General features: G+C 39.6%; 1 protein-coding gene across 3 annotated transcripts in view; it reads left to right on the top strand.

Annotated features, from left to right (window-relative positions):
* The window catches only part of WDR70 (WD repeat domain 70), a 208,137-nt gene that overhangs the window by 5,641 nt on the left and 175,961 nt on the right, over positions 1 to 26,535 (top strand). Inside the window, exons 4-5 of one of the 3 annotated variants that reach the window (XM_080933536.1) lie at positions 10,287 to 10,404; positions 12,947 to 13,148. In XM_080933536.1, coding sequence (XP_080789662.1) covers positions 10,287 to 10,404; positions 12,947 to 13,148 — 320 coding nt within the window. Of the gene's footprint in view, positions 1 to 50; positions 1,325 to 10,283; positions 10,405 to 12,946; positions 13,149 to 26,535 lie in introns of those variants that run through there. The other 2 variants (XM_080933535.1, XM_080933537.1) reach the window with 2 other exon arrangements.

The following is a 26,535-nucleotide window of genomic DNA, read 5'->3' as shown; positions in this document are numbered from 1 at the left end:
CTTCCACCTCTGTCTGACTTTCATTTCATTTTTTTCTTTCCTGCTTACAGCGGAACCAGTATTTGGAAGGCTGGGCCAGAGGTGGCTGTCACCATTGCTTGTTGACCCAGACAGTGTAGAACATTGTGACATACACTGAATGGCTGCTGCTGTTGAATCCCTGCTTTAATGAGCTGTAGGAGACACTTAATGAAACCTTATTTCCAGATGGTCGGCAGTTCTAGTCCCACCTCAGGGTCTTTAGAGAACACTGGCAGTGTGCTTTCTTTGGGTCTAACTCAGATCTCTCTTATACTAGCGGAAGGACTAGAATTTGGGAGCAACTGGATTTAAATCAGTGCTGTGGTACTTGCCATGTTTGTTATTTTTATTTTTTTGTTTTTGTTTGCAGTTTTGAGACAGGGTCACACTCTGTAAATCTGTCTGATTCTCTGTGTAGACCAGATTGGCTTTGACTTCTGACAGTGTATCTCCTTCAGCCTCCTTAATGCTGAGATTATAGAAATGAGTCACCAATACCTTGATCATACCCAAATTCAATTTAAATGGCAAAGAAGTGATGTGGGATCCTACTACATTACCCTGGCTTGAACTCATGGACTAAGTTATCCTTCTGTCTTAGCCTCCTGAGTGAGCACCAAGTATTTAGGAGTGCACCACTGTGCCCCGTAGTTGGTTTTGATTTTAAAATGCTGAATTATGGGGCCAAAGGTGGCTCAGCGATTAAGAGCACTAGATGTTCTTCAAAGCACTGGGTGGAATTCCCAGCATCCACCTGATGGTTCAAAACTCGCTGACCTCCAGTGTCTGGGGATATGACACCCTCTTCTTCTGGCCTCCATGACACTGCACATATATGGTGCTCAGACATACATGCAGGCAAAAGTACTCATACATGTAAAAATAATAAATTGCTTAAAAGTTAAAATGATGAATTACTTAGCAATAACATACTATATGTTTTGTGAACTTGAAGTTAATATCATTAGAAGTAAGCCTTTTCTGTGAGATGTAAAGATGTTTATATGCATATATTTTATATGTACATATATAGTTTTTTGAGACAGGATCTCACTAAAACTCATAGACTGGGCTGGCCTCAGTCTTACAGAAATCCTCAGCCTCTGTTTCCTGAAGGCTGGGATGAAAGACGTGTCACTAACCCCACTCCCCATCCCCCTTTTAAGACAAGGTAACCTGAAACTTGGTATTAGGTTAGACTGCTTTCTAACTCAGAGATCCACCTGCTTCTACAAGGCATGTAACACCATGTGTGGCTACTACTGCTTTTCTTTTGAACTTATTATGAGAAATTACAAAACTATAAATAGTACTGTTTATATAAACTACTATATAATTATTCATGGTTAGTGTTATTTTTGTTATTGCTATAATAATAAACATTTTTATTTGCTTTTTCTCTCTTGATTATTTTGAAGCAAATCTTAGCTATGTTGTCTCATCAATAAATAATATCTATATTTTACCCTTCCTCCATTCCCCCACGTGCCCGTTTATTGAATCGTTTCTTGCACATGGTTAGGTAAGTCTCTACCAGTGAAGTTGCATCCTTGCTCATGTGTTTAAGACAGTTGGTGTTAGGCAGGCCTCAAACTCTCAATCATCTTACTTCAGCCTCCCAGATTTGAGATGATGAGCCTGGACCACCATGTCTGGTAGTGTGTATGTATCTGTCGACATGTCAAGCTGGATGTAGTAGCATGCGTCTAATCGAAATGCTTCTAGAGCAAGATGGGAGATGAAAGCAAGAGGGTCCCTGGATGATGTACTCAGTGACAAAAGAAGGTAGAGGGCTGGGATTGATGCCAGAAGCGAAGGAAGTCTCGCTTCATATGCACAGGCCTGGGGGCGGGGCAGACAAACAACTTAGTATCTTCTAAAAGGATAAATGAAACAGCTTTTCCTACTCAGTATTTATAATAGCCGAATGGGAGAGTTTCTTACCATAAAGTAAATCGGTGATCTGTTGGTATCAGTTGAAGTTCCAGTAATTTAGTCCAGTTTTGATGTCATCTACTTTGAGATACTGTAGGACGCTAATCACAGAATCTAGAGTGTGACCTTGTCTTTGATCCCCAGGGCAGCAATTAGGTTGACTGGTTTGTGAGAGTCTAAAGGGTGAGCAGCCACATGCAGTGATTCAGCGGGTTAGGTGTGTTTAAACCCACCCTGAATATTTAGCAGGTCTAGATTCACTGAAGCTAATACTTTCTAGAGGGTTTTTGTTTGTGTTTTAAGATTTATTTATTTATTTTATGTATGAGTACACTATTGCTCTCTTCAGACACACCAGAAGAGGGCATCAGATCCCATTATACATGGTTGAGGGTCACCATGTGGTTGCTGGGATTTGAACTCAGGACCCCTGGAAGAGCAGTCAGTGCTCTTAACTGCTGAGCCATCTCTCCAGCTCCCCTCACTAGAAGTATTTATACAATGAATCTATGCCACTTTTCCACAGTAGTGGGGCTAACTAGGGAGCCTCCCTAACTCCAGTGATGTGAATGTTGGTGTGTCCAAGACAGTTCCTAGTGAATTATAAGAGTTCCTTTCACTCAGGAAATCGGAAGGATTTTAGGCACTTTGGGATAAAATAATGTAACTTTGTATTCTAGTACATCTGAAAAGGTCAACTATAATGAAATAAAACATGCTATCTTGGGTGTATTTGGAAATAAAGGTTTTAGTGAGTTTTACTATCAGGCATTTTGTGTTTAAACTTTTAATACATGATGCTCTGGATAGCAGGTTTTTTTTATTTACCTAAATGATCTCCTTTCTGGCAACATAGATTTTCAATACACATTTGAGATTAAATTGAATTTAGAACTGTAATAATTATACGTATCTACTAGTTTTTGAGGCAGTTTCATGTAGCTCAGGCTGGCCTCGAAACTGAATAGCCTCGACCCTGCTGAGTCTACATTTCATGTGCTTGGATTAAAGAGCTATACCAGTGATGCTCAGTTTTCTGTGGTTTATATAACTAACCCAAATACTGCTTTAAAAAAGAATAATCCTTATAATTTTAAATGGTGTGACTTATTAGAGCTTGGCATTATAGGTTGGAAAACAGGTTTAAAAAGCAGCCCCACATTCTACTATATGAGGAAAACTGAACAGGATTTCAAAAATGTTTGGTCCTGTCATGTGGGTATGATGTCTGCCTTAGCAAAGTCTTGGGCAGGTTAGACATTGGGCATCTAACCTTGGAAAGTACTGTTTACACACCAGTTTAAATTTCTGTTGGATACTTTTCTGAAGCATGTGTACATACCACTTGGAGGGGTTTTGAGGAATTATTAGGTTTATACATTTAAAAATGTTTGAGGATAAATTAAGTGGAATTTTCTTGGCCTAGTACCACAGTCTGTTCAGTTAACTGTGGCTTCTACTGATCTCAACATGTGAGTCTCTGCTGAACATTTAGTTACAAAAGAAAAGCAAAAGTTCACCTTAGCTTTAGAATGCTGTTTGGGATAATTTGTGTATATGCAGAAGCAATCAGATTTTGTGGGAAATGATTTTAAGAGCTGTAAGAGGTGATTTTTGTATTTTTCTAGCCTGGAGCATTGAATTATATTCAGATTATAAAATTAAAGTTGATACACAATTTCACTGACTTTAAAAGATTATTTGTGTGTTAGTGTAGTGTAGTGTGTGTGTGTGTGTGTGTGTGTGTGTGTGTATGTTTTTCTGTGTGTTCGTCTGCCTGTGTGTGTGTGTGGATGCAGGGGGTGGGGGGATCAGAGTGATTTTCAGGAGCCCTTTCTCCTTCCATCACGTTGGTGATGGGTATTGAACCTGAGTCAACAGGCTTGGCAGCAGATGCTTTTATAAGCTGTTAGCTTGCTGGCCCTGACTTCTTTAAAAATGGACAAATTGCATCATGATTCTTACTGCTGATAGTGAAGTCTTTCCTTAGTTACTGAAACCATACTTAGGGGTCAAGCTTGTGTGACTGAGGATGGCCTTGAATTCCTGAATTTTCTGTCTTTACTTCCCCCAATCCTGTAATTATAAATGTGTGTTACTGTGCCTGGCTTTGAATATGATTTCAATATGATTTAATACAGAAGAGAAAATGCTAAAGAAAAATTTAGAACTTAAGACTTTTTTTTTTAAACCTCAAACTCCTTTTTCTTTAGTTAAATCCTTTATCCTCTAGTGACCTAGTTTAACTTTTCTTGGAATTACTTCATACCTGTGTTCCATAGTTCTTTAGAAAACACTGTAAGTTTAATATTTTCTGCTTTGAGGCTAAACCTCTTTGTTTGATTTCATAATTAGAATGCTTTGCTTGATGCATAGTAGCTACATTGTCAATATTTAATATGATTAATATAGTTTAAGTGCCCACATCTAATTTTGGTTTCTTAGTATTTTGTTATTAAATAAATCAACATTAAGTGTAAATTTTCATGACATGGTAGATCAGTGTGTTAGTATAAATGAACAAATGAAACATTTTTACTTTTAATTCCTATGGGTAAACCACATTAGAAAATACTCATTTATATATCTAGTACTTTTGTTTTTTTGACTTTTGTTTTTGTTTTTGAGACAAGGTCTCTGTAGCCCAGTCTAACCTCTGTGGATGTAACTGAAGCTGACCTCAGATATATAGTAATCCTATTCTGGCCTGCTGATCACTGGTATAACATGTATAACCTGTGGTGTGATTTTAGAGAGTTATCCAAAATTGGTATGGAGACCCTTGGAAGAAAAAAAATGTGCGGGGAATAGGCTTGCTTTTGTAAAGGCAAGGCGTAATTAGAGTTTTTGCTGTAGTTATTTCTGTATTAGGTAAAAATTCCAGGGCACCTATAGTTTGGAAATCTGTTTAACTTTGGTTTCTCATCAGCCCATATGAAAACCCATATTTTTTTCTTTACAATTTCTTTCTTGAACCCCCATTTTTCCTTTAATTTAATGAAGCAATAGATTAGCACAAAATATCCCTTAACTGAAATGTTGAAGTTTAGGTAGTAAAAATAAATGTTAACTCTTTTTTTTTTTTTTTTTTTGTTTTTTTTTTTGTTTTTTTTTTGTTTCGTGGAGTGGGGTTTCACGATATCATGCTGCCTGTCCTAGAACTCACTTTGTAGACCAGGCTGGATTTGAACTCAGAGATCCTGCCTCCTGAGCACTGGGATAGAAGGCATGCAGCACCTGACCTTGCAAAAGTTGAGAAAGGAAACTGATGTTTTACTAGATAGAGATGAGTAATTTGGAATATTAATTCACTGTTTTGAAATTCTCGGGGATAGAGAGATTGCTCAGCAGTAAGAGCACTGACTGCTCTTCTAGAGGGCCTGAGTTCAATTTCCAGCAACCACGTGGTGGCTCACAACCATCTGTAATGGGATCCAATATCCTCTTCTGGTGTATTTGAAGATAGCAACAGTGTACTTATATATGTAAAATTATTAAAAAAAGAAATTTTGATAGTGGGGGTGTGTGCTGTACAAGTCAGCAGTGAAGGTTGCACTTGATAGGTTGCACTTGATAGGCCTTTGAAGAGAAGTGTGCTAGCTATTATATAAGGCAGGGGGTGCTTGTTAGTGAATCTTAAAGTTAGTCCTCTTAAAAAGTCCAGTCACATGAAGGAAGGATCTAGTACTGGGTCTACACTTCAGTTTGTTGCTGAGGCAACTAATGTGGGCAAGTTAATTTGTTTATGCCTAGAAATTTTAAGCTATAAAGTAGGATAATAGTATTTGCTTCAAAGATTGTTACAAAGATTAATTTATAGAACAGATTTAAAGGCGTATTTCAATTGGTAACCTCCATCTACCTGTTAACTTTTATTTGTGTTAAGGCTGATGGCAACATGCTTTTGCTTTCTTGTAGAAACATTAGAGAAGGCCCAATTAAGAATGACTCTTGTTAGAAAAGTTTAGTCTTTTAGGACATGAATTCTAACATGGGAATGTTGTCTTTGAGTCGTGACTTGGGGCTCTAAAGTTTTCCATGAAGTGTTCCTTCCTTTTCTGCTTTGGGAGCTTTAGTGTGTTGGTTTGAGCTGAGATGACTTTCTTCATGATCCCACGTCGTCAGAAGGTTTAATTGTCAAGTACAGATAAGCATACTGACAGTCATGGTAGGTCAGCTGTTGAACACCTCTACTTAAGAGTAAAGAATGTATACTATGTATAGGTGCTATGATATAGTTTGTCACTTCCAAAAATGTGTACCTTGTGTAGGTACTATGATACAGTTTGCCATTTCCAAAAACAGTCATTGAAAGAGCAACATATTTTAATTTGGAATCCAGCTCTACCTTCCCTGGGGGTGGGGTGGGGGTGGGGCGTCCCAGAATGACCAGAAGCACAATGTTGCCTTCTACGTGCAGAAGAAAGACTGAGTTTTAGGAAGGACAAGGGGAATAGCAGTTATGTAGTCGGCTAATGATGTCTGCCTTACCATACTGGCCTCATTGGGGACAGAGTATGCTTGAAGACCTGGGAGAGAGTCTGAGTTTAGAGAAAAATGTCCCCACTCTCAGGTGCGGTAGGAATGAAGCTGCTCTACTTAACACACCGACCACGTGGCTTCTCTTCTTTATTTTGTCCAGCCATCCTCAGCATCAGCATTAGTTCAGTGAAGAGCACAGAAAAATCAGCATTTACTTTGCCTCTTCCTGAAGAGTTCTTATTTTCTGATTTTCATATGAAAGATTAGTTTCTTTTAAATACTTGCTGGGTATCTCTTTATTCCTTGTCTTCTATGGCAACACAAACTCCAGAGTGTAAAATATTGTTGTTGTGAAGCTCTTTGCCACTGTTTAACTTCAGGTGAATAGTATTTAATTAAAAAATTGACTTTAAAAGTTTACTTATTTTACTTTGTAAAAGATTTATTTATTTATTTTACATATATGAATACACTGTTGCTCTTTTCAGACACACCAGAAGAGGGCATCAGATCTCATTACAGATGGTTGTGAGCCAACATGTGGTTGTTGGGAAGAGTAGTCAGTGCTTTTAACCACTGAGCCTAAAAAATAATTTAAGATCAGTGTCTTCACTTTCAGCACAGGTGGCCTTGAGCTTGTGTCAATCCTGAATCTGTTTCTCAAGCACTGGGATTCTAAGCATAGGCAACAACTTGTGTTTTTAAAAAAAAGTTAGATTTTTTTTTTTTTTTAAATTATGGGGATGGTAGCAAAAGAAAGCCAGAATATTCATTTAATTCCCTTGCTTTTTATATTGCCTTCCTAGTTATCAAGTAAGATTAGCAGAGGAAAAATTCTTTTGGATTAGTGTTTTTATGACTAAAAGCAAACCAGCCAAGCTGGCTTGTTGTAGACTCAAAATCTGTCATGATTTTGGTGGTCTGGTGAAAGGTACAGGGTAGGGAATTTAGAAGGACAAGAGCTGCTTCTAGCTCAAGACACCAAGAAGAGACTTACCCAATCCTTTTCCTCTGAGTGTGTTCCAGCCCTTGGTCTGGTTTTTACTCGGTGCATTTGTGGTTCTCATGACATTTGCTTGGCACATCTGTGTTCTCTGTCACCGTTTTCCTCACAGTCGTGTGTAATGCTGCTACCACATTGTTCAGTAATGGGAAATCTGTGGAACAAAAACATTCCTTCTAGCAGTCTCAGAAACATTCCCTCTCTTGACTCATCACTATTTCTTTTTTAAAGATTTATTTATTTTATGTATGTGAGTACACTTGTCACTGTCTTCAGACACACTAGAAGAGGGCATCGGATCCATTACAGATGGTTGTGAGCCACTATGTGGTTGCTGGGGATTGAACTCAGGACCTCTGGAAAAGCAGTCAGTGCTCTTAACCTCAGAGCCATTTTTCCAGCCCGCTCATCACTATTTTTATTGCCTATGTTTTATACTATATTGAGATGCTTTATGTAATAATTTTGTTTAATTCTTTTATCACTGTTGGTCATTTAGGTTAATAATTTCTTTTCCAGTGTATAAAGTTGCAATAAAATACAACATAAAATTCATTATCTTCAACATAATCTGGTACTAGATCTTGCTGTTTAGCTCAGGCTGATCTTGAATTTGTGGCATTGCTTCTGCCTCCTGAGTATTGGGATTACATGTATACATTACCATACCATTTAAAAAAATGTGTGTGTGTGTGTTTGTGTATACTCATGGAAATCAGAAGATAAAGTTGGATTTCTCCCCCATTAGTTTTCATTATTATTATTATTATTATTATTAATTGTTATTATCATTTTATTATTTTGACATGGTCCTTATTTAGTTTTGACTATATACTGCTTCACACTATATACTAGGGGAACCTTGAATTTACAGAGATTCACTATTCCTGTCCCCCAAGCACTGGGATAAAGGGTGTGTGTTACTACATCTTTGTGAAGGTCTGGCTGGCCGGTCAGCAAGCTCGAGGGATCATCTTGTCCTGGAACTCACTCTGTAGGCCATCGTGGCCTTGATCTCACAGAGATCTGTCTGCCTTTGCCTTCCTAGGATTAACGAAGTTCATGTACCAACACCAGCCTTCCTAGGATTAACGAAGTTCATGCACCAACACCAACCAGCTCCATTAAAACCTTTTGAATTGCACTGATTGATTGTGTGTGTGGGTGGGCAGTGGTTCAGGCCACTGTACAAGGTCAAAGGACAACTTGAAGAGTTGGGTCTTGGGATTGAACTGCTGTGGTCAGGCTTGGTAATAAACATCTTTACCTGCTCAGCCATCTCACTAGCCCCCATTAAAAAAAAGATTTATTTGTTTATTTTATGTTTATGAAATACATGTACACCTGCATGCCAGAAAAGAGGGCATGAGAGCCAGCAGGTGGTTGCTGGGAATTGAACCCAGTACCTCTGCAAAAGCAGGAGTGCTTTTAACCACCAAGCCATCTCTCTAGCCCCTGGCCCCCATTTGTAAGTGTTTAGTACTGAGTAGCTGCCACAGCACATCTCTAACTCTTCATCTTATTAGACTGAAACTTCATATCATTAAATAATTATTTTTCTCTAGCTCTTGGCAACTAATTTATGCTATTATCTGTCTTATTTATGCTATTGCCTTAGTGTTTTTAGTATTTACCTTTTGTTTTTTTTGTGGCTGGTTTATTCCTGTTAGAATAGATTCCTTGATATTCATCCATTACAGAATATCTCCCTTTTTTTAAAGACTAAATTATAATACTTCGCTGTACGGATCTGTACCATATTTTGCTCATCTATTCATCTGTTGATAGACAATTTGCTGCACCATTTTAGATGTTTGCAACACTATGATTTAGGTGAAAAACTCAGTTTTCAAAGCCAAGCAGGGTGGTGCACTGCAGTATTGCAACCACACAAGAGGGAAAGCAGGAAGGTAGGCTGGTAATCTGAGCCCAGCCTCGTCTACACAGCAGGCTTCAGGCTGGCCAAAAAACTAGCCACGTGATAGTGTTGTGTCAGCCTTTAAACCCAGCACTTGGGAGGCAGAGACAGATGGAGTTTGAGGTCAGCCTGGTTTACAGAACTAGTTCCAGGACAGCCACGGCTATACAGAGAAATACTGTCTTAAAAAACAGAACAACCAAAAAAAAAAAAAAAAAAAAAAAAAACCCAAACAAAAACAACCAACCAACCAACCAAAAAAACCAAACAGCAACAAAATACTCATGTACTGTCTTTAGTTTCTCCTGTATGTGCCTAGAAGTCAGATTTCTGTGTCTTATTATCATTGGACTTAGCTTTTTTTCTTGTGTGTCTGCGTCATAGGCTGTTTAGTTGCTGCAGTTATTAATATTGTTTTTTAATTGTGTGTCTGAGTGTGACAGGTGCATCTGAGTGCAGATTGCTTATAGGCTAGATGTATCAGATGCCCCTGGAGCTGGTTGTTACAGGCTGTTGTGTGTTGCCTGCTTGACTATTGGGAACCAAACATGGGTCCTTTGTAAAAGGTCTTACTATGTCTGGAGTTCCCCTTCTGTCGACCAGGTTTGTCTTAACCATGCAGAGATTCGTCTGCCCCTTTCTCCCTAGCTTTGGGGTTAAAGGAGCGTGTGCCACCACACCCAACCTTTACTGTTGAGCTACCTCTAGCCTGCCTCTACTTCCTGTGGGATTCGATTCCAGATGTGTGCCATCTCTCCTGGTTCTTGCTGTGCTGGGGATGGGACCCAGGTCTGTGTGTGTGTTGGGCAGGTACTCTGAATTGCTTCTTTAGCCCCTCCAGTCACATTGTCTCTTGTGATTTAATTTTTAGCCTGATGTTGGTAGATCTAACTGTTGGACATTGTGTTTACTTTTAATCTTCAGAAGCAAGAGAAAAAGAGGAAGAAATGAACAGAGAAAAAGAATTAAGAAAACAAATGGAAGATATTGAACCAACACCATCAAGCTCAAGTGCAGTCAGAGATCGCTCAAAATCATCATCCAGGTGCTTGGCTTTTCCACAAGGCTTCTAAACTCTCATTTTCTATATGTTCCTAATCTAATTTAGATAAAGGAGATTCCACCATTTATCCACTTTAGACAGTCATGTACTCCTAGGCCATGGAGATGCTGAGAGTCAGCTTTGGAACCTGAGTGCTTTAGGAGAAAGTGATGTAAATACTTGTTCCATGCGTCTTGTTGAACCAGAAGCCTTTTTAACTTCATTTCTGGCTCACTTGATGGCAACATTGTATAGTCAGGCATGAGTCCCACACTCTATAATAGGGACTGGCCAGTGGCCATGATTGTGATCATTTTGATTTGCTTCACTTTGGGGGAGGCCCTTGGTGGTTTTGAGGTGAGGCTTCTCTGTTTCTAGTCTCCGAAGTAGCTAGGATTGACAGTAAGCACCACTGTGACAGACTTGGTGATAGCTTTTAGTGCAGTTTTTGGGGAGGACACTGCAAAGATCAAGGAGGGGCTTGTGCAGGCTATATATTATATATAATATATTTGAGACAAGTTGGCCAGGAACTTGTGTTCTTCCTGCTTCTTCTCTCTGAGTACTGTTATAGGCAAGCTGTGCTCATAGTGGTAGATTGCTACTTACAGTGTGAGCTAGTTTCTGATTATTCTTCTGCACTTCTGACTGCCTCATTGAGAGATACACATGCTTATAGACACACTCATATTAGCTTATTTTTGTTTACTTTTGTTTATTTGCTTATTGATTTTTGAGGCACAGATTTGCTTTGTAACCAATAATGCCCTGGAACTCACAATAAACCTCTGTTTTCATCTCTTGGAATCTTAGGATTGCAAACGTATACCACTATGCCTGGTCATTAATATATCACATCAATATCTATAGTTATAGTTGTTTTTTGAGACGGGGTCTCTCTAGGCAGTCCTGGCTGTTCCAGAACTCATTATATAGACCAGATTGACACTGAATTCACAGAAATCTGATTGCTTCTGCCTCCTAAGTGCTGAGATTAAAGTACGTGTTACCTCACCCAGCTCTCACCATCTTCTTAAACAACTGCAGGGTTATTATTATTCCTTTGCCTTTGTGGTGTTTTGAGAATCAGTCTCACATACCTTGTAAATAGTTCCTGAAAAATCTGGAATGTTATTGAAAATTAATTTAGAAAAAGATAATCACCTAGTATTTCCATGTTTCTTGGCTTTAAAGAAATGGCATGTGGGCCAGATGTGGTAGTGCATCTTTAGTACCAGTAAAGATGGTGGTGGGTGGATCGTTGTGAGTTCCAGGTGAACTAGGACTATGGAGTAAGACCCTGTCTCAAGAACAGAAACAAAGGAAAATGTTATGTGAACCTGCCTTGGTGGCACATGTAAATGTCCCTTGTGTGAAGTGGAGGCAGGAAGATCAGGAGCTCAAGGGTTATATGAGAGCCTTCTCAATCAAAAGCCAAAACCAAAATGGCAACAACAGCCACTGCCACCATTTTCTGGATATAAATTGCCACTCATAAATCACAGACCTGAAAGGCAGTGTCACTGAGCCTGTGGAATATCACTTCAGTAGGAGAAAAATGTCAAGGACATCTGTAAGGTAGAAACTGTTTGGTCATTTGCCTTCTAAGAAACTCACAGGCTGGGCATGGTGGGCCATACCTTTAGTCTCAGCCCTTGGGAAGCAGAGGCAGCTGGATCTCTGAGTTTGAGGTCAGCCTGGTCTACAGAGTTGCCAGGGCTACACAGAGAAACCCTGTCTCAAAAACAAACAAACAAACAAACAATCAAAGTAAAAGTAGAGAATTTTGCTTTTGCATTTATTTCCTAAATTAAACTTGGTTGTAGGCATCATTTAGTGTTTGGCTCCAGACCGAGCTGGGGGAGAGGAAGGAGGACGTGCCTCTGAGCTGTTCTACCCTGTGTCTACTGTTCTTCAGGCTTCAGTTCCTGTTTTGGCACCACACTGAATCAAGAGCTACTTTAAACATGGAATGTATTTTGTTTTCTATCAGAGACATTTTAATCATAATTTCATGGACTTTGGATTTCAGAATACTGAAAATATGTTAAATTAAAAAATGTTTGACATTAGAAGTAAAAAACCAGAAATGGAATGAGGAACTAATGCATTAATTCAGATTTTATGGGAGTTTTAGGCTTAGATAATGGACCATGAAATTAACATGGATCAGTTTAGTTCTCAGTTTAATGCTTATTTTTGAACTAGTTAACATAGTTAACTTAGCGTAGCTGCTAAGTATCAACATCATAGTTTAATGTTTTCAGTGGCCAGATAATTTTGCATTAAAAGAAAACCAAAACCTTTCTTTTCATTCTGAGTGCTGGGATTAAAGGTGTGTGAACCAGCTTGCCAGCCAAGATAAAGTAGTATTTAAACAATGCATTTATGCACATAAAGTTTGAACCGAAAATGTAAACCTATTTGCTTATTCATTATAGGAGAGGTGGGGTTTCCTGAGAGCTTGGTACTGTCTGCAGAGATACCTGGGGTGGTGAAGGGTCTGCAGCAGAAGAAGAAAGAGTGTCTGTTTCTGTGTTTTCAGGGACACAAGCAGCAGTGACAGTGACGACAGTTCTGATTCATCTGACGATGAGCTAATCGGCCCTCCTTTACCCCCTAAAATGGTAGGAGAACCAGTTAATGCTGTGGACGAAGATATCCTTGGCCCTTTACCTCCACCTTTGTGTGAAGAAGGAGAAGAAGATGATGATGATGAAGAACTAGAGGATGAAGGAGAAGAGGACGTAAGTATTCAGAGGCTCTGTATGAATTCAGAGGAGTTACAAGTTTAAAGTAGTATAGAGAGCAGTTTCCTGCCCAACTGCTAATCATGGGTATGATGGCCACCACCTGTGGAGAATAAAAATCAGACTCGGGCTGTGGACGTGGCTTGGCCAGTTAAGGTGCTTGCCTCCAAGTCTAATGACCTGAGTTCCACGCCTAGGGTCACATGGTAGAAAGGAGAGAACTGACTCAGGAAGCTGTTCTCTGATATCTATATATACACACATACACAGCACACAAATAAGAAAATGTAAAAAAATAGTTTTTTTTTTTTTTTTTTTTTTTTAAAGCAGACTTTAAAAAACTTTTAACTTTTTAGTTAATTTTAAAATTTGTTTCATTTTGTGGTGATAGAGCGGTAAGCCCACAGTCTTTGAATGGTTATCAGCCCTCTGTCACTGAGCTAGGTCCCAGCCCTTAGTGATTTTATTACTGTTTTCAGGTTCTCTCCTGAAAAATGCATTATCTTCCCTGTGTCATTTACAGCATCATTATCCTGATACATCATTCAGAAACAGTGATTTTACTAAAAGGTTGAAAAGGGGAAAATGTAGCAGATTTTGGTAAATGGATGTTACAGGATAAAATGATAGGCCTTAGTTCAGATGTGTCAGTAGTCACAGTAGATGTCAGCAGACTTAACTTGTCATGAATAACCTGAGGAATTCTCAGTTACAGAACTGGGGAGGACTCTATGATTCTATTGTATTATTGGTGGCATATCTAAAATAGAATTACAGTGAGAGGTAAAGATATACAAAAGGATATAGCCGAAACACATTAAGTAAGTTAGATGACTAATGTCACAAAACTCACATCAAGTAATCTTTAGTCATTATAATTAGTCATAAGAGTGACCTCACTTGATGGTAAAAGGTTTGCTCTTCAGGAGAACTTGACACTGTTTCCAGACGTGTGAAGTGGACACTGACAGAATTACCAGGGGAAATGGGCGCATGCACTGTTAGAATGATAAAGGCAGAAGTGAGGCCATTAGTGAGAAGTATAGGCTTGAATAATGCCAGTAATTATTCAACCTGTTGAGCACATGCACCCTCAGCTAGCATTTCCCCTTTAAGCACTCTTAGGCAGTCAAAGCCCACAGCAGTATCTAGGCCATAAAGTGCTATGGAAACATGGACTTCTGAGGAACAAGGTGAAGAGGTGACATGTGAGACAGGGTTTTGTAATAGATTAAATGTTTGTATCTGGTCAGAATTCTTATGCTGAAACCCAACCCAACCCATACAAGGGTGGCTGTATTTGGAGGTGAGGTTTTGAGGAAGTAGTTCAGGTTAAGATGAATCAATAGAGACCATGGAAATGATATTCTTCTATGGAGAGCCATCAAAGCTTGTGGGATAGTGCAGGCCTATAATCCTAGTCCTCAGGAAATGGAGGAGGAAGAAGCTCAAGTTCAGGGCCATTCTAGGTTGCATGGTAAGGCCCTGCTGACAAAATAAGAGAACAAACGAATGTGATACACTAGATAATTTTTGCCTACCTTTATCTTTATCTCAAGACCCAAAAGAGCAGCTATTTGAAGATATAGCAGGTCACCAGAATCCAAACTTGCCATCCCCTTGACTTTAGCCTTCCAGCATCCCAGAACTATGCGGAATATAGCTCTGTTGCTTAAGTACCAGTGTGGTGTTTATTATGACTGACTGAGCTGACTATCAGGAGTCTGCAAGGTTGAGGAAGAAAGAGATTATTACACACTTGTACATGCTGTAGTATGCAGGATATTACACACATGCTGTAGTATGCAGGATAGTACACACATGCTATAGTATGCAGGATATTAAACACACACATGCTATAGTATGCAGGATATTACACACATGCTATAGTATGCAGGATATTAAACACACACATGCTGTAATATGCAGGACAACACACACACACATGCTGTAGTATGCAGGATATTACACACACACATGCTGTAGTATGCAGGATAATACACACATGATGTACTATGCAGGGTATTACACACTGCTCTTGTATGCAGGATAACACACACATGCTGTAGTATGCAGGATAACACACATATGATGTACTATACAGGATATTACTCACTGCTGTAGTATGCAGGATAACACACACATGATGTACTATGCAGGGCATTACACACTGCTCTTGTATGCAGGATAACACACATACACATGCTGTAGTATGCAGGATAACACATACACACACATGCTGTAGTATGCAGATACAAATACATTGCTGAGATGTCATGTAATCAAAACATAGGGTTATGTTTTTATGAGAGTAGAAGATGAGGCTGATTAGAAGAATCCAGAAAATGTGAAGAAATGCTGTCCAGGAGCAGAACTTGATTGAGCCTTGTATCTGGCTATGTTTTTAGGGGACATGGTCTTGGGTAAGTGATAGTACACAAGAGTGATTGGAAGTAGCAAAGGCACAGGGCACAGTACTAGATTATGGGTAATCAGTTTGTCTAGCAAAGAAACTTCATGAGGAAGAGCAGGCTTTTGCCTTGGAACTGATGTGTAAGTAAGCCCAAATTACTGCTGTCTGCAGAGTCAAAGTGTGGTTAAGTCAAGGGCTTCAGAAGTCCATTTGCAAGCTTACACTGATCATTGCTGCTTTACAAATGTATAAAGTTACGTGTTGGTCAAAGCAAGGCTGTTAGTCACATGTGACAGCTGGATTTTTCAAGTGCACACTTAATGGTAATGCAAAGCATATTAGTATCACTGGAGACTTAGATCTGACCAGAGAGAGAAGGCAGAATGGGCTTGGGGAATTCTCTGTATCTGTTTTATTCCTTTCTCTCTCTTTTTGATTCACTACACAGAATCTCTGAAAGGTTACAGCGGTGGTAGTGGATGGATAAACAGTTAGCTTGAAGCTTTTGAAATGGGAATGTAACCTGGAGGTGGTTTTCTTAGAGTCCCAGTGTTACCTTCACATCAAGCCTTCCAGTTTTCAGATGATGATAGAGTTTCATTTGTGATGAGTGGAAACCTCATGCTGTGTTTAAGGTTCTGAGTGAGCATATAACTTTTCTGTTCTCATTAATTCAGATATCTGGAATGTTGGCAGCTTCCTTGGTCAAATAACAATGGAAATGGAGCTATAGCCAAAGGAAACCATGAATATAGGATAGAGATGGGTAGTTTCACATCACGTTACAGGTGATTTGTGTAGCAATCTTTTTTGTTTGTTTATTTTCCAGACAAGGTATCTTTGTGTAGCCCTGGCTGTCCTGAGAAATCTCTCTGTAGACTAGGCTGGCCTTGAACTCTGAGATCAGCCTGCCTCTGCCCCTGAGTGCTGAGATTAAATGTGCTCCATCATGCCTGGCTTTGAGTAGCAGTTTTTGGCCTGTATTTGAATATTGAATTCAAATATTTCTGACCTTAGAAGTAACTTTATCTTGTCTGTACTTGGAGTCTAGAGTTTTTTACTTGTTAGTTTAGAAAACCGTTTTAAGGTAATACTCAGCAAAAGTACACAAAATAATAATATAATATTATTATTATTATATAATATTATAATAGTAATTATTATTATTATAATTGTTATCATCAACATCATCATCACCATCATTTTGGCTATTGTTGTTTCTTTTGTGGTTTGTTTTTTTTGAGGCAGGGATTCTCTTTGTAGCTCGGGCTGTTCGAGAACTCACTGTAGAACAGGCTCTACTTGAGCTTACAAAGATCAGCCTGTCTCTGCCTCCTGAGTGCTGGGATTACAGTTGTGCATACCCTTGTCCCCCGAGCAGGGAACTGTGTTTCCAGGATATGTCTAGGTTACATAGTAGGATGTGTTGGGTGTCATGATGCTTGAACACTGTAAGCCTTACTTTGCTCTCTTGTGTTTACATCACACCATTGGTCTTTTGTATTTTCTGTTTTTCCTTTTATTTTCATCATTTCATGTCTCTTTCCTCGTGGCCCTAAGTGTGTGAGCACACTGAAGTGGTTTTGTAGTCTGCCTTAGTCTTCCGGCTACTCTCTAAGCACCTTTCTCAAGACCAAATGTTTCTGAAGCAGCAACTGCTTCCAGCTTTTCTGTTCTTCTCTAAGTCTGTGCTGTCAGTTTCCACCTTCCAGGATGACTCCCATCCGGGATACTCTGAGTATGCAAACCCAGCCTGGGTCAGTAGGAGGATTGCTTTGAATTTGAAGGCAGCCTGGCCAAAGGGCATTCCAGAGTAGCCAAGGCTACATCAACATAAACCAACAGCAAAACAAAACAGCATACAAAGAGAAAAAGAAAACAGTCTAAATCCAAAGACTGTTTCTCAGGTCTCATTCTACCACGTCTGTGATGTGGAGCACTTGATCTGTGCCCTGAAACCAAACCTTCCTGTCTTGGAACTCTTGGTTTGCTGCCTACCCCTTGACTGTTACCAAACTCTTGCTATGAGGCACGCACTTTAAAGCAAATAAACTCCAGTGGCATTTGCATCCTGCTCCTACTTCCTAGTTCTCTGCCTTGTCAGGTCTAAGGCCTCCCTCTCCTTACCTCCCTGTCGCTTGTTCCTTAGTAGTTCCTTGTGCCTCCTGCACTCATAGCTCATGTTCATTCCTGGCAGCTACTTAAGATCTAAGTTATGACTACTCATGAAACATGTTCATATTTAAGCTTCGTATTCTAAGTTCAACACATCTATGATCAAATCCAGTATTGTTTCTCTCATATAGACTCCTCTTTGCTGACCCATTGCTGTGGGTCATCTTCTCGCTGCTGCAGGGTTAAACTCTCCATAACATAAGTCATGTGACAAGCACAAGCTCTGCCTAGGAGGGGAACAGAGCAGCTTAGGAGCAGCTCTTCATCCAAGGATTTCTGAGTTTTAACTTCAGCTTCTTGTTACTCAGAAAATTTCAGAGCACTGTTACATTTTATAGGAAAGCAGCCAAGTTCAAAGATATAGAACAGATGAAAAGACACAGTGGGACCACATGGAATATGGATGTAGTATTCTATATTCTATAAGTATGACAATAGTCTCAGAGACTATTGAGTAGTCATATCTTTCTTACCTAGTCCCAAATGACTTGATACAGTAGTATATGAAAGCACAGACTTGGAAGACAAAATGAACACAGACTTATAGAAACCACTCTGTGTCCTTGCTGGTGACGCAGTAGGGCAGGGAGTGGCACCAAACTTTGGCCATCATTGGCAGTTTTTCTCCTTTATAAAAAAGGTTTTTCAAGAGGCGAGTGAGATGACTTAGCTGTTAGGAGTGCTTGCTGTTCTAGAGGACCTGGATTTGATTTCCAGCACTTACATGGCATCTATCATACAACCATCTGTAACTCCACTTCTAAGGGATTTGATGACCTCTCTGGCTTCCTATAGTCCCAGCCCTTGGGAAGTGGAGGCAAGAAGGTCAGGAGTTGTAAGTACAGTGAGTTTCATGCCACATAGGGCTATATAGTAATACCCTATCTCTAAAACACATGCACACACGCACACATGTGTGAGTGCACATACAGACACACATACACACACTCCTCCCCCTCTTACAAATGAATCAAAAAAAAAAAAAAAAAAGAAAAAAAAACTCTCAACAAAAAGAATCTGTACAGATAGTCTCTTTATGATTAGGATTAAAATGTTAACTTTCATGTTACTGTTTGCTCATGTAGACATTTTTGCTAATTAAAGCTGAAATGATCAATCCTACATTCAAGTGAGATTATTAATCAGTGTTAGTTTACCTAAAACCAACAGGATTAACTAACCTGCTTAGATTGTATCATTTTGATTGAATACATGTTGTTAAGAGACTTAAAAATGTAGATATTCTGTTGCATAACAATAGCAGCACTCAACATTAGAAAATCTAATATTTGATGTGTTTGAATATGAAGGAAAATATGAGACTTTCAGTGCATAAAAGAAAGACCACTGAACAGTCAGTAAATATTTCTCTTTCCTTTTTTCTCTACAGAGATTTATTTACTTGCTTTTTTTCTGGCCATTTAATGGTATATTTGTCCTTTAGCCCATATTAGTTAACATTATTATTTGACATCCTGTCCCTTGAAGCGAGTCTGTGGCCAATAACTAACCTATTTTATTAGTTAGCACATTGCTGACTTGGCTGTCAGTGGCAGAAAATGCAAAGTAACAGTGGCTTAGCAAAGACAGAAATCTTATTTTTCTTCCCCAAGAGTCAGACTTTAAGTTAGTTGGCAGGCTCAGTGCATGGTGCATAATTGCTTTATAATTGGTTTTCTCTTCCTTTAAATTCTGCCATCATTATTTGAGTTTTAAGATGGATGTTCAAGGTCATGAGTTTTGTAGAACCGTCAGCAGGAAGACAGAAAAGATAAAAAGGCCATTTATTTTGAACCTTGCCTCTTCTATTGAGAAGTATAATATTTAGTTTTGGAAGCCAAGATCCCACTACAACTTAAAGCTTCTCATACAAAGGATGAATAACAGTGGGTAAAGAGTTTATCCAGTCCCCAGGCGTAAGTCTATACTTAGTGTTTGATTCTTGTTATTGTTGCAAATCTTTGCTCTGGATTAAAAAAAATTAACTGTTGTTATAACAGTTTTTCATAATGTATACACTGTGTGTATGTTTATATGTAATATGCTTATTTGATTTTATTCATGCTTTTTGAACACAAACTACTTTCTTCCCAGGAACAATAAGACAATTTGTTAAAATGTATATTCACGAACAATGGAGTCATTCATTATAGAAAAAGCAGCTGAATTGGGGCTACAGGTCAGTTGTTAAAGTGGTTGCCTAGCATAGATTTAATCTGGAGACAGACAGACAGACAGATATGCATGTGTGCACAAATACTTTCTTCTCTCTCTAGCTTGAACCAAATAGTGAGATTCTGTCTTAAACCAAAAATACAGAAAACAAGGTTTGTGGCTTCTAAACCAATTGTCAGACTCTTAGATTTGGTTACTGTACCAGCGTGCATGAGTTTAACGTGAATTCTCTGTGTCTGTTTGCTTTGCTCTTTGCTTCTTTTCTTGAGAAATGAAGTGCAGTCTTCGCAGTTCATTGAATTATGGGAATTCACCGTATAACTGGCCTTCGCAAAGATTTCATTTGGGAAATCATTGAAATGTTTTGGGAAATAAAGGCAGAGATTGTTGTTTTGTTGTGTTTGATTTACAGAAGAATTCCCAGTAAGAGGTCTTACTAGAGAATGTGCATTTTAAATGCTTCCTGTAGAGAAAGTGACACTCTAATGAAACAAGTTATAGCAGTAAATAACATAACTTTTTCTCAGTTGAATTTGATTAACACTTTTTTTGAAGGAGGTTTTATGGTAATCCCATTGTTTCTACAACTAACATGCAACTCAGTCTCCAATTCTTTTTTATGGACACGTCTAAAACTTGTATCAGAATAGGCTAAAACAGAGGCTCTGAATGACAGGCCAGTCAGACTTTACTCTCTTCTGTCTACTAGATCTCTCTGACAAAGAGATTTACTGGTTTCCAGTGGATCCCAGTCAACCCCTCAGCGCTCCCTTCCCATCTTCCATGCTTATTAACATTTGTCTCACATTCCCCTATGAGTTGGTTAGTTTTCTGTCATTTTGACACAAGTTAGAGTCAACAGAGAGGAGGGAGATCTGGGTGACAGGTATGGAGGCCATTTTTTAAATTAGGGATTGGTGTGGGAGGGACCAGCCCATTGTGAGAGGGGTCAAGTGGAATTGAATGTTCTCATATTAAAATGTTAATTTTATGACATTCTGTCTTTTTTTTGGGTAATCATGCATCCAAATGGAAGTAGAGATTGAACTGACTCTAGTCAGCTTTATCATGGCAAACATGGCTCTGGCAGGGATTGCTCTTCTTTTGGCCACTTCCTTCTCCTGAGGTCCTGCTATCAAAGTGCTGAAGTCCAGCAATCAAAAAGCTCCCCTTTGCTCACCCGATTAACATGCCCAATTAAAATTAAACACCTCACCTTATATGGGCTTTCCCCTTGTACTTTTATAAACTGCCATTTTCCTATGGGTCACATCTGGCTCTATCCAGAGGCAGCTGTTTGTTCCCACTCTCTTGTTCCCTTCCCCTTCTTTCTCTTTCTCTGTCTCCTGGCCTTGTTTTTTATTCTCTGTTTTTGGTCCCTCTGGGGCAAATTAATCTCCCTTGTACTGAGAACTTGATCTTGGGGTGTCCTGAGCTGATCAAATTTTTTTAGAGAGAGTAAACGAAGAAAAAAACAGAAATGTAAGTCAACATGTTTCTCTAAGAACCAGGATTTCTGCCTTCTTTAAATAAATGTAGTTGTGTAGTAGTTAGTGATTGTGAGCACTACCCTAAGAAAAATGAGGTAATATCATGTTCCTTGTGTCCTAACCATAGACCTTTGAAAAATGAGTTTTTGATGGCTAGGGCTCGATGGGGAGACGCTAGAGCAGTTCTGGTTAGGACACTGTAGACCGCACCGGGACACTGTAGACTGCAGTAGCAGTGTCAGCACATTGCTCCTTTTCCAAGTGCTGTGTAGCCCTCACTGCCCTGGAACACGGAAAAGGTCCTCCTTCACCCACCTCTTTAATTTGATGACCACAGCTTTGAATCCTTAGGCTGGCTTCCTCTTACTTCTGAATGTGGGAAGTGGAACTCAGGGCCTCTGTATAAACTGAAGACCTGACTGTTCTATGGTATATATTAAGGAGAAGGTTTTTATTGTTGATGTGAGGGAGAGAACAGCCTAAGGCATCTGGAGGCCAGCGTGAGCTTGTGTACTAATAGGCACCACAGGTAACAAATGTCCCTGTAAAGGTTATGACTTATTTTGGTAGATGGGAATCAGTTTCACAAATTTCTAAGGAATGCTGGCTTTTATCTGACTTCCAGAAATCCTCTTATAGTCCAGGTTAAACCCATTCCTGGATATTTGGATAGCCTTTTGGAGTTTCCTTCAGATCTGACAGTCTGGGCAAGCATTCTGCCAAGTGAGCGACATCTGCAACTCTCTTAAATATGTGCATTTCCTTGAGTAGTTAGCTAGCGTTTGTGTGGCTGTTACTGTTCAAGCTAATGGGTTGTAAATGTTAATATATTAATTGCTTTTAGTGACAAATGTGCTTTTTACTCATTTTTGATTTGGTTTTGCCTATATGGATGTTAATGGTAATTGTTCTTTTTTTAAAAAAAGATTTATTTATTTATTATATATAAGTACACTGTAGCTGTCTTCAGATACACCAGAAGAGTGCATCAGATCTCATTACAGATGGTTGTAAGTCCCATGTAGTTGCTGGGATTTGAACTCAGGACCTCTGGAAGAGCAGTCAGTGCTCTTAACCACTGAGCCATCTCTCCAGCCCGTAATTGTTCTTTCTAACAGGATTTGAGGACTTATTTTTATTTTTCTTTGAATTGAATAAGTAACAGTTTAGATGGGAAATGCCAGAGAAAGAATTGAAAAATCATTTAAAAAAAATCCTTGTTTGTACATAATTCCATTTTTTATAAGGTGAAGGAGGTTACAAGTAATTAAACGGAGACTTTGGAACTATTGAGGGTTTCATTGTCCTCAGGTTTCCTTTGCTATCTTGTTTCACATTACTGCGGAAAATGGCCAGTTTGAGTTTTATGACTGTAACTAAAGGCTCAGTGTAACAGTGACTTTTGAGTTGTGAACACCTGTTTTTCATGAACTCCGTCTGACTCCCTGGCTGGCACGTTCTGTGCCAGACAGTCCAAGTTTGGGCCACCACTGTGTTTCTCTGTCTTCTGGTCTGAAGCCTTTCATCCCCTCGGACTTGGTCACTGCCAACCACCTGTATCAGTCAGTCTCCTGCATGCACAGGGAAAGGATGGGGGATTGGAAGTTGTGGGGTTCTCATCAAGTTTTTATGAGGCGCTGTGACAGTGAGACAGTTCATGGAAGTCAAGTTAGGGTCCCTGTGTGTGACAGGACTGCCCTGGGTCACTGTCATTCTCTGCTGTTTCAGACAAAGCTAATTTTACTTATTCATGTGGTGTGTGTGTGCATGTGTGCAAGCAAAAGCACATGGAAGTCAGAGGTAACTTTCAGGAGTCTCTCTCTGCCACCAAGTGGGCTTGAGTTAAAGCTCCCAGGCTTGGCGGCAGTGCCTGTCCCTCCTGTCGGTCTGCCAGACTGTGGTTTTCATTGCCGCTTTCGGCCAATTTAATTTGAAGCTGACTTTGAAGAGTTGTTTTATTTTTAAAACAGCCTGAGGAAGCGGATTGACTTTTACCTTCACCGGATACTTAATATTTACAAACATTACATCTGCAGAGTTCTGTCAGCAGAGGATGCTAGAAGCTTTCTTCTAGAGCACTCGGTGTGATTTGTGCTGGGTGTGAAGGTCTCGTTCTCTGAAGTGGGCACTAGGGGGAAGGAGAGACATTTTCATCTCCAACTGTCTCCTATTTATAGACAAAGGGAAAACGCTTTTTTTTTTTTTTTTTTTGTTTACACCAGGTCTGGCCTTGAGTTTGTGACTGTCCCCTTTCTCTCCCAAGTGCTAGGACTGTTGGTTTTCGCCATCACATGCTTTCTCTTATTGTACCTCTCTTATTTTTTGCAATTTGTTCATATAACTTCTTTTTATCATTCTTTCTGCTGGGGACATGTTTCCTTAGGTCTTTATTTATCCATCCTCTCCCACATCCTCTCTCCTCTTGTCCTCATCTCTTCTACCACCATCCACATTTCTCTTCCCTTTTCTTATCCTTCTTCTCCTCCCCATTCCCACTTCCTCCCCCTTCCGTGTCTTTTCTCCTCTTTCTCACCCCTTCTCCACGGTATTGGCACTGGAAGCAAAGCTGTGTGCTAGGGAGGCAGACCACTGAGCTGTATCCCCAACTCGTTACTCATTTTGAGACAGTCTTGCTCAGTTGTCCAGTTTGGCCTTAAACTCACTGTGTCACGATAGTGACCTCAAAGTCACCATCTTGCTTTAGGTTACCAAGTATGTGGGCTTATAGCTGCACCCTGCCCCCACTTGATTGCTATGGTTTGTTCTGATTTCACTGATGACAGGACTCTACATTTCTGTTCTCTTAGCATGCCAAAATATTGTGCTATAGCCTCGTCTCCATGCTTCTGTTGAGCCTTTTGCTGTCTTTCCAGTAGCCATTGCTCCACTGATACAGTCTTTCCTTTGGTTGCTCCTTAGGCTTTTATTTTTAAAGAAAAGTTTAGTTATGATAGATTTCTTTGATTTTTTTATTTTGTTTAGGTTTTCCTCACTTTCTTCATGCTTTAATCTTTTTTTCTGCTTGGGAAGTTTTCAGTCATTATTTTTATCTTAATTAATTAATTAATTAATTATTTTATTGAGAGGATTACCAATTGTGTGGCCATGAGTGGCCTAGAGCCTGCTCTGTAGATCGGGCTTCTGCAGTCATTGTTTCTGTAGAGAGCTTTTCTGTTTTCCTTTTTTTCTTCCAGAGATTCACTGTACACAACGCTTGTTCTTTGTTGTGGTTTTGAAGATTTTCAAGTCTCTTTCTGACTCTGTTGTTAGGTTTATATTTCAGTTGTTTCTCTGCTGGCTTATGGACCCTTTCTGATCACTTTTCTTTTGTTGTTGAGTTCATACCTTGAGCTTGACATTTCTGTTGCTGTACTTTTCAAATAAAACTCTGCCTCTAATTATATTATCTGTTGCTGAGGTCTCTTCTTCTTCTTCTTCTTCTTCTTCTTCTTCTTCTTCTTCTTCTTCTTCTTCTTCTTCTTCTTCTCCTTCTCCTCCTCCTCCTCCTCCTCCTCCTCCTCCTCCTCCTCCTCCTCCTCCTCCTTTTCCTCTTCTTCTTCCTCCTCCTCTTCCTCCTCCTCCTCTTCCTCTTCTTCCTCTTCTTCCTCTTCCTCCTCTTCCTCCTCTTCTTCCTCCTCCTCCTCCTCTTCCCCACCCCCTCTCCCTTCCCCCTCCTCCTTCTTTTTTAAATCATGGATGCATTCATCTGTCTGGTAATTCTGAAGTCTCTGTTAACTCAGTATTTTCATCTGTTGGTTGTCTTTTTTTAAAATTTAATTTCTTTCTGAGATCTTCCTGGGTTTTGGTAGGATGTATAATGGAGGTTTTTAAGATGTTTTGATCTCTGCACCTTCCATACATCTTGTATTTAACTGTATTCATTTGACCCTACATTGGTGGAGTGAAGATGGAGGGTGGGAATCTGCTGTATTGTGCCAGGTGAAGGTCAGCTTGTCCTTTGCTGAACCCCGGGACAGGTAGGTGAGATGGGAGTTCCACATCCCTGCCTGGTCTCTGTGGATGCTTGTATTGGTTGCTGTGTTCCTGTGAGAAGACGGTATGAGTTCTGACTCTCCCCAGCACTGTTTAAAGTGCCCCCTAGTCAGACCAGCTATAGTATGCTTCATTCCCACAGTGGAAGTGGACGTCCATCGTCTGCTTATGGGGTCTGCTTACATCACAAAACAGAGAGGGGTTCCTGGGACAGAGAATGGCTCATGACCTGCCAGTGGGTGTGAAGACCTTGTGTTTCCTAAGAGCTCTCTGTGTAATGCCAGGTTATAGTCTTAGCAGGAAGAAGTCTAGGCTCAACATTCAGCCCTTGCCTCAATGAGTGGGAAAAGCATATATTTTTGACTGGTACCTACAGAGGTCAGAAGAGAACATCCCATCCCATAAAGCTGAAGTTAGAGATTGCTGTAAGCCACCATGTGGATGCTGAGAACTGAATCTAGGTTCTTTCCAGGAGTAAGGAGTGTTTTTAGCCATTGAGCTATCTCGTCCCTAGGCCTTTAACATGACATTAATTTATAATATTTATATTATTTTCAATTTTTCCTGTGTCATGTGTTTTCATGTGAAAACTAGGGAATTAGAAAGGAGATGATTAGAAAGAAATGATTCTTAATCATTGAACTAGTGAATCTGGAGTAGAAAGGAGTCATGGAACAGTGCTTAGAATTTGATGGGTAAGGTTTTGATGTATTTAGACCTCAGTGCATCCAAAGAAAATGAAAACTTTAATTCTATCATATTTGCTTCATTGGCCAACCAAAGGTTTTTTGTTTTTTGGTTTTTTTTTTTTTTTTTTTTTTTTTAATTTTCTGGTCTTGTCTTAGAAACAGGTATCATAACTGAAAAGGGCTTTGAGGCTTGTACTTAGTAACGTTAAGTACCTGTTGACAGCGTAGTATTTGGTGGTAGGCCATGTGTGTGGCAGAGAGCGTGAAGCCCAGCTGAGCACAGAAAGAGGCTCCGAGTGACGGTGTCGTGGGGGCTTAGGAAGGGGTGTAACTCAGGGCCACTTAGAGCTAAGTGTGCAAAGCAGAGAGAAAAGGAACAAACAAATAGAAATGTTATCTTGCTTAGCTTTGTTTTCTGTTTCGTAACAAAATATCCTGACAAAGAGTTT

This window comes from Micromys minutus, assembly GCF_963924665.1.
Source record: "Micromys minutus genome assembly, chromosome: 20".
NCBI lineage: Eukaryota > Metazoa > Chordata > Mammalia > Rodentia > Muridae > Micromys > Micromys minutus.
Note: the sequence above shows the minus strand (reverse complement) of the source record. Positions and strands in the feature narration are given on the sequence as shown.